This window comes from Diadema antillarum, unplaced genomic scaffold (genome assembly GCF_040938485.1).
Source record: "Diadema antillarum isolate AM-2024a unplaced genomic scaffold, OU_Dant_1.0 seq00000565_RagTag, whole genome shotgun sequence".
Lineage (NCBI taxonomy): Eukaryota > Metazoa > Echinodermata > Echinoidea > Diadematoida > Diadematidae > Diadema > Diadema antillarum.
The window spans coordinates 854,645-873,554 of NW_027271504.1; the positions used below are offsets into that span (position 1 = coordinate 854,645).

At 38.1% G+C, this 18,910-nt stretch overlaps 1 protein-coding gene across 1 annotated transcript; it reads right to left on the reverse strand.

Annotated features, from left to right (window-relative positions):
* Nucleotides 1–3,318: 3,318 nt before the first annotated feature.
* On the reverse strand, nucleotides 3,319–14,062 carry LOC139735204 (uncharacterized). The gene is made up of 11 exons (XM_071645963.1): nucleotides 14,059–14,062; nucleotides 13,073–13,225; nucleotides 12,197–12,310; nucleotides 11,452–11,589; nucleotides 9,718–9,831; nucleotides 8,614–8,733; nucleotides 7,966–8,154; nucleotides 6,805–7,021; nucleotides 5,073–5,341; nucleotides 4,425–4,576; nucleotides 3,319–3,489 (listed from the first exon to the last, which is right to left on the reverse strand). Exons 1-11 carry the CDS (start codon nucleotides 14,060–14,062, stop codon nucleotides 3,319–3,321), a joined length of 1,641 nt encoding a protein of 546 aa, XP_071502064.1.
* Between the last annotated feature and the right edge of the window lie 4,848 nt (nucleotides 14,063–18,910).

An 18,910-nucleotide genomic window follows, 5' to 3' on the forward strand; every position in this document is an offset into this window, starting at 1 on the left:
GAATTTTTTTGTATTTGGCATGTTGTGACATAATGTGCAAATTAGCAACAGATGTATTTACCAAAGGCCAGAAACTTTGTAGTACATGTGGTATATTGTTTTTCTTTGTATTTTGGAAACCTGATCATCAGCAAATTGACAAATTTTGTGAATGTGAGGGGTAACCACATGATCAGAAGAGAAAGTGGACATGTGGTGATGTTCACCTCTAGTGAAAGGAACGATACATTGTCCATTCCTCCATTTCTACAATGAAGTTCCCTCTGTGGATTTATGTTGCATGTGAATGTATGCATAAGTAGCTACTCCACTGAGAAAGTGTGGTCTTCTTTGCTTTAATGAAGACCATCACACAGCACCATATACTCTGTACATCAAGCAAGTGCTAAAATTATGACTCGACTTGGGATACATGAATGCATAAAACAGCTGTCACCGATAGCAGGATCATTCAAAAATGCATTTCCGAAATCACTGATGTTTTTGCAGGATAGCACCTGACCATATATCTGCACTCCTAAAACTCATGTGTAATTTTGAGCACAAGATGTTGTGAGAGACAGTTCTAAATTGCACTGTTCAACATACTGCCAAACTACTTGAGTAATACAGAAATGTCAAGGGATATTAATATAGCTGTTGTCTTTTTCATTTTTTCTTTATTGGTAAGGTGAATCCAAAAAAGAATCCATCTCAGAACCTAGGGATGGCTCCTCAAATAAAAGGAATGCATAGTACTCATAATATTTGATATCTTCTGTTGCACAACATGTAAATCAATTGTAAACCCCAGACAGTACCAAATTGAATGGATTGTGATTGCTGTGAATTGTCTGTGATGATTAAAAACTTTTCTTTTTTGGAAACCATGACAATTTTGTAGACCTGTGTCTGTTCTTGCATATAACACCTACTAGGTTGGATGAGAGAGGACAAGTTGTTAGCAGTGATTAGAATTGATCAAAAGTAAAGGTGTTATAATAATCAGAGACCTAGAGATTGCTCTTTCATCTCAGAGTGGTGCGGGGGTGGGGGGGGGGGGGGGGGGGGGGCTCCATTTTCACTGTACAGTCAGATCTCTTCTTGACCCTTGGGTAACCAGAGATTTCGTGTACAGGGAAACTCTGTTATAACAAGGTTGCTGGGACCTTTGCTTTTACCTCGTTATGACCAATACATCATTGTAAACATTAACAAAAGAGAGAGAGAGAGAGATCAGCTAAATGCAGCAGTGGAAAGTCAGGATCGCCATGTAACCTCATTAGAAGCGGTCGCGGTACCTCATAAGCAAGTGTTGTAACAAGGTTTGTCTGTAATGTCAACCTCCATCCACTGAAAAAAAAAGCAGTAAATCTCTTCCTATCACAGGAGGATAAGTAGCAGAGCAGGACCCTATTGCATAGAAGTTAAGATCAAACAATTTGTCAGAGAATCAAACATATTAGTCTCTGGATGCGCAATGCTGATTGACAGATACCCGACTTACGTTTGATTGTTTTTTTATGTATGTTTGATTGCATCTTTTTATGCAACAGGGCCGAGGTGGATGCAGGGACAACATGAACCAAGCAAAAAAATATACACGGTTCACAAATGGAGCCACTCACACACATGCAAACACGAAATAAATTCAACCCTTATTTACATTCAGCTTCCTACTAGAGATCCATTCACACACCAGGGCAGAGATAAGTGTTGAGAATTGAGAGTGCATTGGATAAGAGCATTTATGCCATAGGAGGACCAGAACCCTTGACCTGCAGACTAAAAGTGCACGGCGCAATCCACTGGGCTGCGACACTTCCATCAAGAGTAGGGTTTGCTGCACGGAGGATGGGATCACCTGGTACTGTGGGGCATGTTAACTTCCACTCTACACAAAGCACTACATACTTGGTAAGGGACGTGATTTTGATGCCTTCTTGTCATACTGTCTGGTGTTGGGTTGGTTAGAGGATGAGTGATGTGTTACAGCTGGGTCTGTTGTGTCTTCTTAAAATTGAAAAGTTTATCACAACCCAACATTCTCTGTTTGAGTTGTCAAGGACACAATCATGGCTGCATGAAACCAAATCATATTCAATCATGCATAATCAGTTGTAAAATCCCCTTCCCCCCCCCAAAAAAAAAAAAAAAAAAAATGTAGGTTATAAAAAAAAAAAAAAATCCCGACAATCATCAAGGAAACAAAAAAATGGCATGAATGGTAGCATTCAAATGTAGGAGAAGGCATGTGGGCTCTTTGACAGTAAGAATCGTCATTTGACTAAGCTGACTAAGTAGGCTGAAATGTCCGTTGTTGAAGCGCAGGAGCCATAAATGATGTACAGTACAGTCACAAATTTTGTAAAGAAAACAATATTGTTTATTCCATAGATGGCATGGTTGCAAGAAAGTATACATGTACATTTGCTATTTTCCTATTCATTTCAGGTATGTAAATGTTGTCATAGAAATAGCATTACAAAAGACTTGAGAGTCCTCAAGAGGCCTAATGGCATTACATGTATAACCATTTCATGTGACTGTTCAAATTCAATTTCATCAAATGCATTCATCCAAGAAAGTTTAAAGCAGTTTAAAGTTCCCTGGTTAAAGATAAGATACACGATTCTGATGCTGTTAAACAGCATCACAATCTGCCATTAATAAAACATTTTTAGTAATGGCAGATGACAAGACTGATAAATCTACATTGGGAATACATGTACTCATGAGTACATGTATGTACTATGAAGCCAGGCTGACATACTGCTGCCATTCATGATATTATTTTCTTTTTACAGGGCTTTGCAGAGTCATAGCTTAGTTTAGCTCTGATCAAGACAATGTTGCAAAGTCGTATGTGTCTAACTGTGATCATCATGCAATGGCGTCTCTGAGTAATCGCCCGGGATTTAATTATGAACTCCATGTCAGAACATTGCACTACAAGGATGATAAGTACAAATTTGCATGATTTTTTTTTCTCTTCTATACATCATTCTCCCTGAAATAAATGTACGAAATATATTTGTAAATTTGCCACAGGTGAAATGAGTTGGAACAGTTTAATCTTACTTGCAAGGAACACTGTGCAAGAAAACATTCACCAAAAATAAGAGACTAGACTGTATATAACCCGAATTTCCGCTTTGGGGAAAGAGAGTTAAAACGGTGACGTTTTCTCACCACTGTTCGCTGTACTGTAATGCAAAATTCCATTGCTCTACCAGTTGGCCTTCTCTTGTAAAAAAAAAAAAAAAGGAATAAACGAACGTAGAGGGACTGAGGTAAGGTAACTACAACTGTTGGATAACAGGCATTGCTGTATCAAAGTCATAGATGGTGATCTTTGATAATCTGCTGTATCCAGGGGTAGTATTTGGCGACACGAGTGTATACACCGGGTTTGTTGGCCAGCGCGCAGCCGTGTCCCCAGCTGGTGACTCCGACCACGTACCAGCGATCGTCTTTACCCAGACAGGACAATGGCCCACCGGAATCACCCTGGAAGAATGGGGAATAGAACCAAAAGTAAACAAATAAATCCAAAAATAAATGTACAGTGTACATTAGATAAACGAATAAACGAATGAATGATAACAAAGAGCCCATTACATACACTAAAATGAGTAAAATGTGACAACACAAAAAATAGAAACTTAGTCTCTCTCACACCTACCATTTGTACTAGTAATTGTTTTCCCCCCATAAGAAAAAAACAAAACAAAACAAAACATGTGACTTCGATACAAAATGTAAAAAGAGGTGTCGGTGATGCTATTGTTTACCTGTAAATGGTTTTGCCGCTCATACAAAGAGCGCTATGCCCTTTAACATTTTACTTCCAACATTCTTTTGTTGTTGCTGTTTTGGGTTTTGTTTTTGTTTGTTTTTTGTCATTGTTGTTATTGCTGCTGCTGTTGTTTCCCTTCCTAGTGACACCACCAGTGCGAAGATTTTCTTCACAGCCACAGCTGATGGACTTTGAGAGGGACGCAATCCCCGCTCCTCTTGTATCATGAAATAACATTTCCAGCTATCAAAATTGTATTGCCAGTCAGATACAAATACACCCTAACTTTTTTTATAGACCAAAAGCTCTCACAATGGAATAGAAGAAATTTCAGAGAGAAAGGAGCTCACAGCATAATATAACAAAATAGAATGTAAATATGATACCATCGTTATTCTATTGATCTCCGTTTCTAATATGATTTTGATTAAACCAAAAATAAAGAATAGATTTTATCTCTGAAATACATCCTTTTCATACCTTGTACGTGTGTTTCCGTTATACCAAAACTAAAAAAAAAAAATCATGAGACACTCATGCAAAATTCTCTTTACTTTTAAGGTGGTCATCCGAACTTCTTCTATACGTAATTTCTGCTATCAATATACCATTGTGTCATCCTTCTGTAGACATTCATTACACCCACCTTACAGGCGTCGATCCCTCCACTCATGTAGCCCGCACACAGCATCGTATTCCTGATTTTACCGTTGTAGGACTCTTTACGGTTACAGATATTTCGGGGAATGATTGGCATTTTTGCCTCCTGTAGAACGGGAGAGCCCTGCTTGCCACCCACTGGTTTGAAGGGGGAAAACAAAACAAAGATATGCAAGAACATAACCAAAATGCCTACTGAAGTTCTCAAAAAGAATATAAGGTATTAAAATTGTCTCAATTTACACCATGCACATGCACGCAATGCACATGACAAGTATAGATAGATATAGATAAACATGTCTTATAGATAGACATGAGAGGGCGAGTGTGAGAGAGAACAGATAATGCGTAGGGGAAGGAGAGAGAGAGAGAGAGAGAAATATAATAAGCCTGAACAGATGTGAAAAGACAGGAATTTCTTGAAGTTACTGTGAAAGCTGTTTTGTTTTTTGTTTTGTTTTTGTTGTTGCTGTTGTTGCTAAAAAAAGAAATTATCTGAAGATCTCATTCTTTGTAATTCTTTATATGTCTATATTACTTAAGTATTTGCTTGAGTTTTCTTCTTGATGCCCTTTGTAATCACTTCGATAATAAACAAGACACTTCTATGTATATACTTCGGTGTTCGGCTTACTTTCTGTCGCTCCCCAACCAGAGATGAAGCATTCTGAATGCCCATTGAGCTCCATCCCCACATCCAGACACGCCCAGTTGATCTGGCCCGTCTCCTTGGTAACTGGTGCGTCGAGCAACAGGATGGCGATGTCGTCAGCCACGCCCCCGCGCTCATTGAACCATTCGTGGATGATTATCTCCTTGACAAGTCGACTCTGGCTCCCGGGCTCCGCAACGTACTGTCTGCTGTGCTTACCAAGGTGTACCTGCCAACTAGAGGGCTCCTTCCTATATAGCATACAAGAACAGGGGGTGTTTCATCAATTTAGTCAGCGCTGACAAGTTGTGAGTCTCTGACAATTTCAGCAAAATCTGTGGATTTGATTGGCTGAGAAGCTGTGGTCACTAACTGTTACCATCACGACCATGGTGATTGTCAGAGACTGACAACTTGTCCGGGTTGACAACTTTCATGAAACGGTCCCCTGAACTCACTGTTTTTGAACAGGGATGGTACAGTTTTGGTTGAGATGGGGATTCAGGTTTTAACTTTTTGCAAGATAGAAACCACTAATATGAAATATCAAAGAGCACATAATTCTAAGAAGAATCAAAGTTTATTTGATGAAAATTTGGTGTTGAAATGGCTGAGATACCCCAAAACGATGCAAAACAATGTTGTCCTGTAAAAGGTGCGTCACAACTTTTATTTGTTTCACTTTGTTTTTAGATATCTCAACCATTTCAAAACCGATTTTCATCAACCTTTTAATTCCTCTTAGAATTGTATGCTATGTAATATTTCATATCATAAGTGGTTTCTAATTATCTTGCAAAAAGTTCTTAAAACCTGAATCCCTATCTCAACCAAAACTATACCATCCCTTTAAGGGGATTAGGTAGTCTCTATGATTATCAATGGCAATACCAGACCAGTCTGGGAAGAAAGCACTACAGCGCGAGTGCCAATTGGCAACTAAAGCATAGCGGGGGTTAGATGCCTCATTTTGCAGAAATGGCAGGGCGACATATTATAGAAAAGTCCGACTTCCATGATCTTGATAAATGCTTATATTATACAGTTGCCTTGATCGTACTATTTGCCTTTCACTGATAAATTGCATTTTATACATTGCGGTATGCACAGGTCGATGCTAATGTTTCAAATCGACAAATGTGGTTTAATAATTCAATCTGGGCGCTTTCTCTCTTAAAATCGGGAGCGTGATCCAGATGTCAATTAGATGTCATCAATTAGACTTGTACAATGTATATACCATAATGAAGAAGATATCAGAGGTGGAAGGGATATATTATTGTGTTCTATCAATAAGGTTAGACATTCCTGCTTCCTTTAATATACCTGTATATCTTTTACCTCTTGTTTTCCTACTTTACTACTAGGTCTTCCATCAGATTTTCTTCTTTTTCTGCTCACGATTTTTAGGTTAAAAAGAATTATATCCTTTATTGGCACTGGGCAATTTATAACGACAACAACAACAATATTGTATAGGGATATACGATGAATAAAAAAAAATGACCTCGGAGTTTGACAATTTTTCATTCTCTGGTACTAAGTAACTCAACCATCTTCTCAGATGAAAATTAAACAAACAAACAAACAAACAAATAAACAAGTAACTCCATGTGAAAGTGTTATATAAGTAACTCACAAGAAGGTATATGTAGAGCATACGCACATACTGATTAATGTAATAAGAATAATTCAATCGACTAGATAAGCCTACATGGATCCCATGAAGCAGTGAGCTGCCGTTAGCACCATGTGGCTGCTGATGAGAGTCCCACCGCACACGGCTACCCAAGACCTCTGCTTCCGGTAGAACAGCTGAGCCTGCCACGGCCACTCGCCAGTCTCAGTGGCAGAACCGCCAACGATGCGCTCCTCCAGCGCCAACCCGTCGCTGCGCAGGTGGAGATGTTGCTTCACACCGCAGCCGATGTCTGACGGGCATGGAAAAATGAGGTCGGCAAATATGCTACGAAATTCATGAAATTAGTCTGTTCCCCCAAAAGTTTATGGGTTGCTGTTTTGTTTTTGTATTTGTTTTCTTCTTTGGGTGTACAGTACATGTATCCGAACATAAAGTGATGTACCATTATGTTTGAAGTGTTATTCATAGAAGCGTATATTATCATGTTCTATTACATAGTAAAATAGATTGTGCGTTAAAATGCATTTCTAAATTTACACTTTTAAAACCTCTTGTGATTCCGCTGCAATCAGCAGTGATCAGTAAAATTAAATTGCTTTCAATAGTGTATACGGGCATGAACTACGTCATGCATTGTGTACGAAAGCAACGCAGCGGCATTGTAATACCTGTTGAAACATGAATTCGCTGAGACTGTTCTTCTACTTTACTATCTACCGAAGATAACAATAATCTGTATTACTCCTCAGTTATGAAAAATGACGATACTCCTAATTTCTACTGATGTGGTTGTTATTGTTATTCACAGGCACCATGATGACTCGAATTTCGTTTATCATTAATAGATAAGATATTTACAACTACTGAAATACAATGGATTACGGGAACAAATTTGCTGCCACTTGCCTACGAAAGTGGGCTGACAAGCAAAAAAACAAACAAAAAAACCAAAAAACCAAAAAACAAATAAAGGACATGTTTGGGTGTCACTTCCAGGGTTAATTGGTTGGCAAGCACATTTTGGGGTGATTATTCTTTACTGACATTGCCTGACAAACGGTAAGGCAAAACAAAACAAAAATCTCGCCCTATATTTTCTGCAAAAAGGCGGAGAGGCAAAAAGTGAGACCCTATATCGTCCCTGCATAAGGCCTTCGAGATTTCGTAATAAAACCTTTACAACGTTCTATACTATGACTAGCACCAGTCCATTCGTGTTACAATATTGCATACCTATCTCATCCATGATGCAGGGCGCTAGCTCACACGTCTCCTCTTCCAGTCCTTCCCCAGGACACAGGTTTCCCGGAGAGTCGCAGACTCGGGACCGAGATCGTGTGCCGGGACCGCACGACGGGTGACACTCGCTCCATGCACTCCATGGAGACCACTCAAAGGTTCCCGTCCACTGAACATCCTCACCTGGCGGGCGGGGTTCAGGTCGATAATGAAGTTTGCTATATACAATTGCATTCTTACAATGATTATCATTTTCATGGCAGAAACTGTGCAACAACCAATCATCTACGAGTATTTCAGTTGTTGTCGTCGTTGCTTTTTTGTGGTAGCTGCAATATTTTGAAAAGGGCATTTGAGAGATTAACATGTTTAAAGAGTTATTCTTGAAGCATTAAGAATCTCTTTGAGCAATTATTATCCATTGATGACATTCTAAACTCTAATGCATGGAAGTCATTACGTTCATCTTAATCTTTCCAAATCCTTTGATTCTTTGTGAAGAAGAAAAATGTTAATAATTGTTTGCAGACTTCAAAATCTAGCTGTTGAAATAAGAATTGAAGATGGTGATAATGATGCTAAATCAACTACAAGAGGAAGAATGAAACAAAATGGAAAAGGAGGAAATATGTCCAAACGTACCACATGACCGCTCGTCGGTGTCATCCCCGCAGTCGTTCTGGTCGTCGCAGCGCCATTTCTGTGGGACGCAGAAGTGGGTGTGGCCACAGAGGAAGGAGCCTTTCCAGCATCGCTGATAAACTGATCACCAAGGAAAATACAGCAGATGGAATTAATGATCGCTTGCAGTCGTCGATCAGGGTATTCACTATTTTCCATAATCGAATCTATTTTCCGCACGTCCACGAAGTATATATATGTATTATTGTGTATATATATATATATATATATATATATGAACATATGTTGTTATATACATGTAATTTATCTCGGATATTACATGAATCTTTTGCAAATGTTTGAACAATATCATTTCATGACATGTATACTTTGTACTATGTTTTGATTTTTTTTGATTGGAAATTGTACTATGTTTTTTTGATTTTCGTTGAATGGATGGAAATAAACTATGATTGATTGATTGATTGAATTGAATCAAAACTTATAACTTTAAGTTTACTTCCCATTTTGCACCCATTTCTTTACTTTATGCGGCATATCGTATTATGGTTCGGCATAGCTTTCTTATGTTTTATGAGGTTTTACCCAATTGACGTAGAGTAAGTTACTGTTGGAAATGTTTTCTTGAAGATGATCGTTATTTTGCAACGACCATTTAACTGGTATGTTCGCAAAAAGAACTGGAAAAAAAAGGATAATGATGCTTTCCAGAAAACACAAACATACCACATACACAAAACTGACATGATCGCTACATTAGTTTATCTTAAAAACATACCTTAACTTAAAACACTGTTTACTTACCACTGCTGATATTTATGTTTCAACAACTATACTTTTTCTGTTTCTACTACTGGTACTATACTACTACTCCTGTTTCTAACTGCCTAACTACTGCTACTACTCCTACTACGACAGTTGCATTTATTACCACCACTTCCACCGCACAGCCAACTACAATTAGCCACGGTTTGTACCGTCTTTCTTCTACTTCCATTATTTAACAATTTCATTGCTCCACCTCTTACTGCGGACCTTCGTGAACACGATGAACATAATACGCCGAGCTACTCCAATGCACTTTGTGCGCAATCTCCTCCTTACCTGTTCCGCACCACTTGCTAAGTTCATCGCTCATGTCGGCACAGTCCGCTATTTCGTCACACACCCAATCCCATTCTAAGCAGCGAGTTCTCCCATCACACGAAAAGCACCTTCCTACAAGTCGAGATAAAAGTGCAGATAAGAATGTAAGCATCTCTGTTGCGAAAATTAGGTCATTCGAAGGAAAGTTTTGACAAAATACTGTAATTTGTTAATGATTTTCACGTTATCCAATACATTACAGTGAGTATCTCATTGACCTAGAGACTAAATGGCGACTTGGAGGCGACTCGAGTCTCCACTGGTAGCGGAGGCGTCCCCGAGACGTCTCCTGGAGACCAGCCGGGTCTGCGAGAGTCTCGAATAAAACATGATCTATTTTTGGAGACTTTTTCCAGTCTCCAGCCAGCAGGTCTCGGAGACGTCTTCGCGACGTCTCCCAAGACGTCTCCATCAGGTGCGGCGACGTCGCGGAGATTATACCGGTAATATTGTATGCGACGTACTGGGGAGGCGTCTCCACGGCAACTCCATGACGACTCCACGACGTTTCCGAGACGTACTGGAGACCAAGACGACTTATAGGAGACGTTGCAGGGACCATGCAGCAACGATGCGGCGACGACGTATCCGCGACGATGCTTGACCCATTTTTAGAGATGACTGAGCGCGTGCTGGCGTCATCGAAGTTGCCTTCACTCCTGCTCCAAGTCAGCTACATCCCAGTCGAGGTCTTTCATCATTTATTGCTTGTTCCAGCTTCTACTGCTGCTCCTTATATGTATGATATACTATGCCTTGAAAGATTTTCCCAGATTGTCTTGCCAGGGAAACAGCTCCAACTCCATAGTAACATACGTGTATGTCCCACCCACAATGATCATGCAAGCCGATGGCTCTGGGTGCTGGAATGGCGAAAAAAGGAGAATGTGCAGTGGCAGTTGTAGCAGCTTTAGCTCACTCTTTCGATGCTTTGACAGTATAGTTGATGCTAGAGAAGATGGAGAAGATGATTTCAGCGGCGGCGATCCGATTAAAAAAACAGTATTGATTGTCGCCTGTTGAGGAGATGTCTCGGACGTTGCCCTTAAGTCGCTTTGGAGAGAGCGCAAGCCTTTTTCGGTTTCTCGCGTCACCAGAGTCGCCACGACTGATCAGTAGCGGCAGTCGTGCCGACATATCCCTCGATGAGATACACCTTTTTTTCAAATGTGAATAATTATGATATCCTCAATATTGCTTGTATTCGAATGAAAGTATTCTAAATATGTGACAATGGAAAATTGATTGGGCTCGCTGTTAAAACATTTTTCATGAATATACGTGTGTATGCACATCTATATCCGTCTTTGGACTTCTTTTTTCCTCATAAAAATTCATTAAAATCTTCTGCTAATAGCTGTGAAAGTTCTTTGGAGCTGCTGATAGAAGACTATATCAATACTAGTACATACTAATTGCTTCATCTAGAGGACCTCTGTCTGAATAACATGTTGCAGCCTACAGGTGTGCTTAATAATATAGTAATTGCATGCGTAATAGTAATTAAGTGCGATTTAGGAATACTTTTTTTTCACTCATGCTCCCCAAACCGAAAACACACTCACAAAAAAAAAAAAATAGCAAACCGAGTGCTCGGGTGGGGGGTGGGGGGAGGGGGGGATAAATTAATACATAAAGTTATGTAACATGAGACTACAAAACAGTGAAGAGAGCAAGATGACGTCATCAAACCTTTGCCTTCAGCACACAGTTCGTCACTCTCGTCCAAGCCGTCTGCGCATCGTTTCTGACCATCACAGATGTCGTCCTCTGTCAAACATTTTGTGCTGTTATCGCAAGATATCCTGGGACAAACCTTCTTCACTTTTTCTGTCGAGAAAAAATTTGGATTGTCATAAGTAAATCTGTAAAATGTACGTAAACAATTTCATTAATTGCAATGTTACAAGTCTGAGGAGGGGTAACTTGATAGCAATTCATCGATAATCGATAAAAATAAGCAGAAAAAAGATTAAGACCATGCACTGTATACTGCATTTAATGATTTGTGCTTATTCATTACTCATTCCATCCGCTTATCTTTTTGTTTTTTTATACGCACTTGGGTTTTTCGGCAGTGTCTACCTTACCTTTCAATCATGCCAGTCATGCCAGTGGTACTGACTTGATAACATTATGAAGAAGATCAAAGAAGTAAGCAACATTGTGCCTAAACTTAAAGAATGAAAACTAAAAGGGTTATCCGTAGACGTGACGCTTGTGCGTTATGAATTATTTTGTTAAATTAGGTCACCAATTTGTTGATAAAACACTCAAAGTCACTGAACACCGGAAATACAATAATATTTCGACAAGTTTCACAGACACTAACTCAGTCATGTCTTACAATAGTACCATTCTCTGTTGAATGCTCGGAATTGAAATGCGTTCGTAATTGCGATCTGATATTGTCATAATATTCTATTTTGTAGAATACCGAAATCGGTTAGACACATTTGTTGATCCTCGTCGCTACCGTCGTCACAATCGTTGAATCCGTCGCACAGCCAGTCGGTGGACACCATGCTACTTCCTGACCAACACACAAATCCTGATGGAAGGGGGAAGGACATAATATAGGATGTGGCATGAACACTGTAGGCAACTGAGACTTCATGCCAAGAAACGCACAAACGGAAAAACACATTGAGGGCGCTCCACAAAAAGAAAAGAAATGCTGTCCCTGTTGTTGCTAGTCAATTAAATCCAATTCAAAATGACTTTTTTTCCATTAAACTAATACAAAGTAATATAACATGATAGTATAGATGAGTTATTATTTATCTGTATATATATATACATTGTATATATACATATATATATACAGCGTGTCCCACACACATATATGTATATATATATATATATATATTTATATATATATATATATATATATATATATATATATATATATAATACTTTAGCTATTTATTCATTCATTCATTCTTATTTTGCATTTAGCTTTGAAATACACACACATTCATTACTAAGACACAAATACTCTTGCACCCATTTCTTTACTTTATGCGGCATATCGTGTTATGGTTCGGCATTATATTTTATGTTTGCTTCAGGAACAGTCTTAGGTAATCTGTATGTCAAAGTCCGAAACCTCTTCACTAAAAACAAACAAACATACAACAAACGAAAACTATGGCTACTATTTCAATCGGGACCGTCTTATACAGGTCACTTTTTGTGTTGTAGATATTTGTCATTAGTACAAAACATACGCCCGAGAGAAGTTTGGTTGGTTTTTTTTTTTCTGCTTTTAATATGCAGCACAGATATAATGATTCATTATCTAATACACTACCTTCGTATTGGCAATTATCACCCTCGTCGGAGTAATCGCTGCAGTCCATATACCAGTCGCAAGCCCTTTCCGCCGGGATACACGTCCCGTCGTCACACTCGAAGTAGGCCCTTGGGCAGGAGACCGACCCTTGCCTCTTCCCAATCACGTTCTCTTTGGGACGTGAAATCACCAACAAAAGAAATTAGGAAATAACAAAGAAGACATACACCCAGACATTATCATTGTAACATATTATGTAAAAAAAAAAAAACAATGTAAAAGTATATACAAATACATACACGCATACATTCTATATTATACATACATACATACACATAAATACATACATACATACATACATATACATACACATACATACATACATACATACATACATACACACATACATAATATTCGGGACTAGATAATACTTTAATAGAGGTTCTTCCAGAAATGCAACAACAATTCAATAAGACATGATAGACTAATTCGGGGAAGGAAGTATTAACAAACTATAATCTTGACATTACATCTTCTCTGGGCACATAAAAATGGTATGATGAATTAAGGATTACGATTGTGGAAACTTAAAGTCTGAAAAAGGCTGAAAATCAAAAGAAATCTCTTTCCTGTCTAATGGCAGAAGACATGTGTTGTAAAGCTTGTCAGGAAGGAACACTTGCAATATTTAGGTCAGCTGAGAAGATGCTCACAACGAAATTATAAATAATGGCGGCGAGAAGGTGTTCTTCACTCGATTACAACTTCCAAATATCATGTATTCATTGTGACAAGATACGATAAACTGTCTCATTTTAAGTTCATTCTGACAATTGTGAGGGTGTATGGATACCAACAGCAAAATAAGTTTGGTGCCGTCGAATATGTCACACCAAGTACAAACGTCAACCCCAAATGTCTGTGTATTTATGTTCTCGTACGTGCTCGTAAGTCAGATCAGGGAGGTGTTCGACAAGAAGAAGAAAAGAATCTCTCCTTTGTACCCATGTTCCGTGCCGCCGACAAGTAGTATGCGATCTATAGCAGATGTAATTATTTTGACAAAAGACATCTCGGACTTCTGTTTCAGTAGGCCTATGCATCATTCCTAACATACCTAGCCAGCAGCAATTCGCTGTCCCCTTCAATGTTTTTGGCAGCATTTGTCTGTTTGTATAGTGTGCAAAGAATATGGGACACGCGAAGAAATTTAGTAAACATATTTTACTGTACTTTTTTAACTGTAAAATGCTACTTAACACACAGAAACACGCATTAGCCATCACTTAATTCTAAGGATTGAACATTACGTACTAAACATGGCAAACAATACTATGCACAAACGTGCACAAGATATTTTAAATGATAACTTTTATGATGAGATACCAATTCTCCTTCTTCAATCCTAGTATATTAATAACAAAGAGATTTGAGGAAAAACTTAGTAGCTGTTCCTTACAAGATCATCACCAAGTTTCATACAGAATTTCAAGATTTCCTTTGAAAATACAGCTTGAGATTGTCAAAATCAAGAACTTCTTCTTTGGTCTTAATATCCAAGCTCTATATCATGGAAGAGCGGCTTGGAGCATGGAACATCAGAGCCAGTGAAATGCTGAGCATTCAATTGTCATGCTATAGAACCTATACGTATAAATTTGCATAAATTGCAAAGAGATTCTACTCCTTTTGTAACAACTCCCTGGTCAGACTGGCCTGACCCGACCCGGTTCAGTTAAACCAAACCGACATAAATGAAAAAGAAACAAAATCATTTTTTTTTTTCATTGAAGCCTACATTCATAATAGGTGCATCTGTACACTCGTTTTAAGGTTTCAATTGGTTTTTGTTTGCTGGAAATTTTGGCAGGTTCAGTGTGACAACTTGCATTGTTTAGCTGTACAGTATTGGACAACTAAACGCGATGCTGTTGTATTTCACTTCCTATTACTGTAGACGCATCGCTGATAATGTTAGATATTAGGTGCACGTAACCAACATAACATTAAAACAAATTAGATCTAGGTATAATCATAAGTATTTTGCCAGTATCTTAATCTATATACGACGATGAAAACTTAAAACAATAGCAGAGTAATGTAAAATACAGTATTAGTCCTAAAATATTGCACATATTCACTTAATCTCATTTAATGCCTCAAGCGACTTAAACACAGCTTGAGAACGTACAAAACACTAACGGCAACGAAGGCGAGCGTGAAACGGGGATTTCAAGAAAGGTTATGGTATTACTTCAATGTTGAATTTATAATAATTGTATAGACTCTAGTTTATATTAGTGTCCACTTACCGGTCAAGTCGCCCATCCCATGACTAGCTCCCTCAAGCAAAACAAGACACCAACATGCAAGGAGAGACAATTCCGCCGCTAAAAGTACTAAACTCATCATTCTTGAAGCAATCCTTGTCGATTTACCACTTAATAGAATAATCACTTCATTAAAGCCCTCCCATCTCAGTGAATCCACTATACATCTCAATGGGACTTCGTCAAATGCGCAACCATTGGGAGTGAGCTCTCTTATCTCGGGTCCAAATCGTCCTTCGGAGGCTTTCTTCTCTCTTCTCTTCTCCATGCCATGGACATTTTTCGCCGTGACTCGACATCATCCAGATGGTCCCAGACATACCTTCAATTCCGTGCCAAAGAAGTAGGATATTTTCGAACCTTGCCCTATGTTATAATTATCATATAAATCGCCTTTCTCAGATTCTCTTTTGTCATGTACTCATTTAAATATTATGCAGCTAACCCACCATTAGAATTATTATGACAATCTTATGCGGGTCAAATTAAGCATCATAACAGGTGCAATTACATACTTTGCATTTGTGCATACATTTGTGACGACGATAGTTCCTAGCAGATTATAAAAAATAGAATAATAAATGAAAATAACGCTTTCCTGCATGAAGGGTTGTCAACATAATGGCACTACAGGTGCACTAGATTCTATATTGTATACCGAGTAAATTAGGACGAGGTGAACCGTACAGTCCTCACGGGAAAATATAGATAAACCAAAGATTATGGTAAATCTGCCTGTTAAGAGAACCAAGTTATGTAATGACCATAAATATTTAGTCATTTGCTACCAAAGCCGACAAAGTTGTTATGTTTTGGATAATCAGCCAAACGACAAACAACAAGGGGTGTATCCGTCAAACAAGGTCACGCAGCTATTAAGATCTCATTGTGTGTGTGTGTGTGTGTATGTGTGTATTTCTTTTTTTTTGTGTGTACTGTATTCATTGCATAAATCGATTAAACAAATCAGAGAACATAGAGGAAATGTCACAATATTCGTTCTTTGTATCAAATTATTGGTGCAAATACAGACATCTTGTCAACGAAACCATTTATTACGGATAGAAATGCATCCAGAAATACAAGCTTAAGTTGAACGTCGGTCGTAAGAGAAAGTAATAATTCTACAGCGTCCGTCATTCGAACAGCAGTGAATTGGCTTTATCAGTGTATAATGAGTCACCTTCCTGATACATACACGTAGTTCATTCAGATCCATGCCATTTTTCGTCTCAACATGTAATATATCATGCCTCTCACAAAGTCAAATGAGCCTGTGTGTTAACAAATTTGAATAGAATTCTTTGTGTAAAATTGCTTATTGTTTATAAGATATGTAATAATCTTGCCCCATCTCAGACTTGATTTCTCTCCGCTCCTCCACTTCAACCCGTTCTCTCCTATCTTCCTCCACTCCATTAGTGGTAAGGTGAGACAGTGGATCCTGTGTTGGATATGTGTACTAGTATTCTGTTTTGTGCAGCAGTCTGAAAAATTGATTCTCTCTCCCGCTATCTATGTGTGCATGTGTACAGACAGACATCCAACCTAACCTAAATGCACACACACACACACACACACACACACACACACACACACACACACACACACACACAGACACATATACAATGTAGATAGATGCATACGCACACACATGGATACATTAGTACAGACACATAAGTACATTCATACGTACAAACATACTATACATACATACACACATACATACGCACATATATGCATACACACACACATACATGCATACATGCATTCATTCATTCATTCATTCACACCCGAAAATGTTAACCTCACAGAATACACAGACAAGTTAAAACCTGAATGTCAACTTTTACAGAGCTGACATTAAAACTGCTAGTCCATCAAGGCTACATTCGCAAAATGATGGGACTAATTCATACACATAAAAGCTGACATAAAGTTGCAAAGAATGATTCTTCTAAGTAGAACAAGAAAAAAAAAACATTAACATGACTGAAAGCTGCATTGTTAAGAGCAGATAATGCCGACGGTTCAGATATTTGCTGATTGTGAACATGATGTGCAGTTTGCTATCTGTAATAAATGTTTTAAGTCAACAGAATGGCAGTAAACTTTGTCCTGAATGGTTTGGCACCCTTCAAGGATCTGTAGCTGAAGCACAATAAATGATGTATACATGTGTATACATGTACACAATCCGTACTATGTACTTTACTTGAACCTTACAGTGCAGTCAAAGCCATTACAAGCAAGTACTCCAAACCTTCAACACACAAAGTAAGTCGTGAAATTTCAAGGTATGTATTCATTTCTCTTTATTACAGAGACACCTGCAAGCGTGGCATCCAAACATGGAATATATATTAATATGTCAAATTGAATGGCAACTTTTAACAGACACGACATTGGAAGTTGCGATTAATCTCTCAGATTATCACACTTTAAATTTGCTGTGCAAATCATCTTTGCTCTCTGGGGGCAAATACATATATAGATAATGCTCTTTGTCAGATATGAAAGCTCTGTAATCATCTTCATATTAACAGTAATACTGAGCACTATTTACTCTTAACATTAAAGATAAAAGATCTACAATGCATGACTACTCACATAGTAGTATATTTGGCAGCACCACAGAATCTCTATAGAAATCAACGTGACTATAATCAATTTCATGAAATTATCTTGAATCATTTCTGAATGGTGATTTCTTTAGCGGAATTATAACAAAGAAAGTGTCTGTTTCATTTTAACCCTGTCACTTTTTCGGTGCGCTCGACTGATACCTCAGAAGTTTGTTCATACCAACCCTGCATCTGTTGAAACTTAAAACATGGACTGGAATTCAACTGTCTTTTCAACAATAGGATCCAATTCTGTACATTTAAAGGACAAGTTCACCTTCATAAACATAAGGATTGAGAAAATGCAACAATATTAGTAGAACACATCAGTGAAAGTTTGAGGAAAATTGGACAATCGATGCAAAAGTTATGAATTTTTAAAATTTTTGTGTTGGAACCGCTGGATGAGGAGACTACTACAGCTTGTGAGTCATATGCGTACAACAGTATAAAGAAAATATAAAGAAAATTCAACATATTTTCACTTTTTTCACATAATAAAAGAGCACTTGACTTGGCTCTTTCTAAAGGCAGGGGGAATAATATTACCCATAACATTTGTCGGTAACGAGTCGGGGGAATGTGAACTTTTTTCATAAGATGAAATTTTTTGAAATTCTCTTTATATTTTCCTATATTGTTGTACGCATGTGACATCTAAGTTATTCACACACTGCAGTAGTCTTCTCATCCAGCGGTTACTGCACAAAAACTTCAAAAATTCATAACTTTCGAACGGATTGTCCGATTTTCCTCAAACTTTCAATGATGTGTTCTACTAATATTGCTACATTCTCTCAATCCTTATGTCTATGAAGGTGAACTTGTCCTTTAATATCTGTCCTCAATACCAAATGGAGAATTCATTTTTCACAATATTCCAAGAAGGGTTATTTTGGTAA

Coding starts and splice junctions, on each gene's coding strand:
- LOC139735204 (XM_071645963.1), bottom strand. Junction 9,832..11,451: donor ACTGTGTGCTGAAGGCAAAG/GTTTGATGACGT, acceptor CTCGACTTGTAG/GAAGGTGCTTTTCGTGTGAT. Junction 7,022..7,965: donor CTGCATCATGGATGAGATAG/GTATGCAATATT, acceptor CATGCCCGTCAG/ACATCGGCTGCGGTGTGAAG.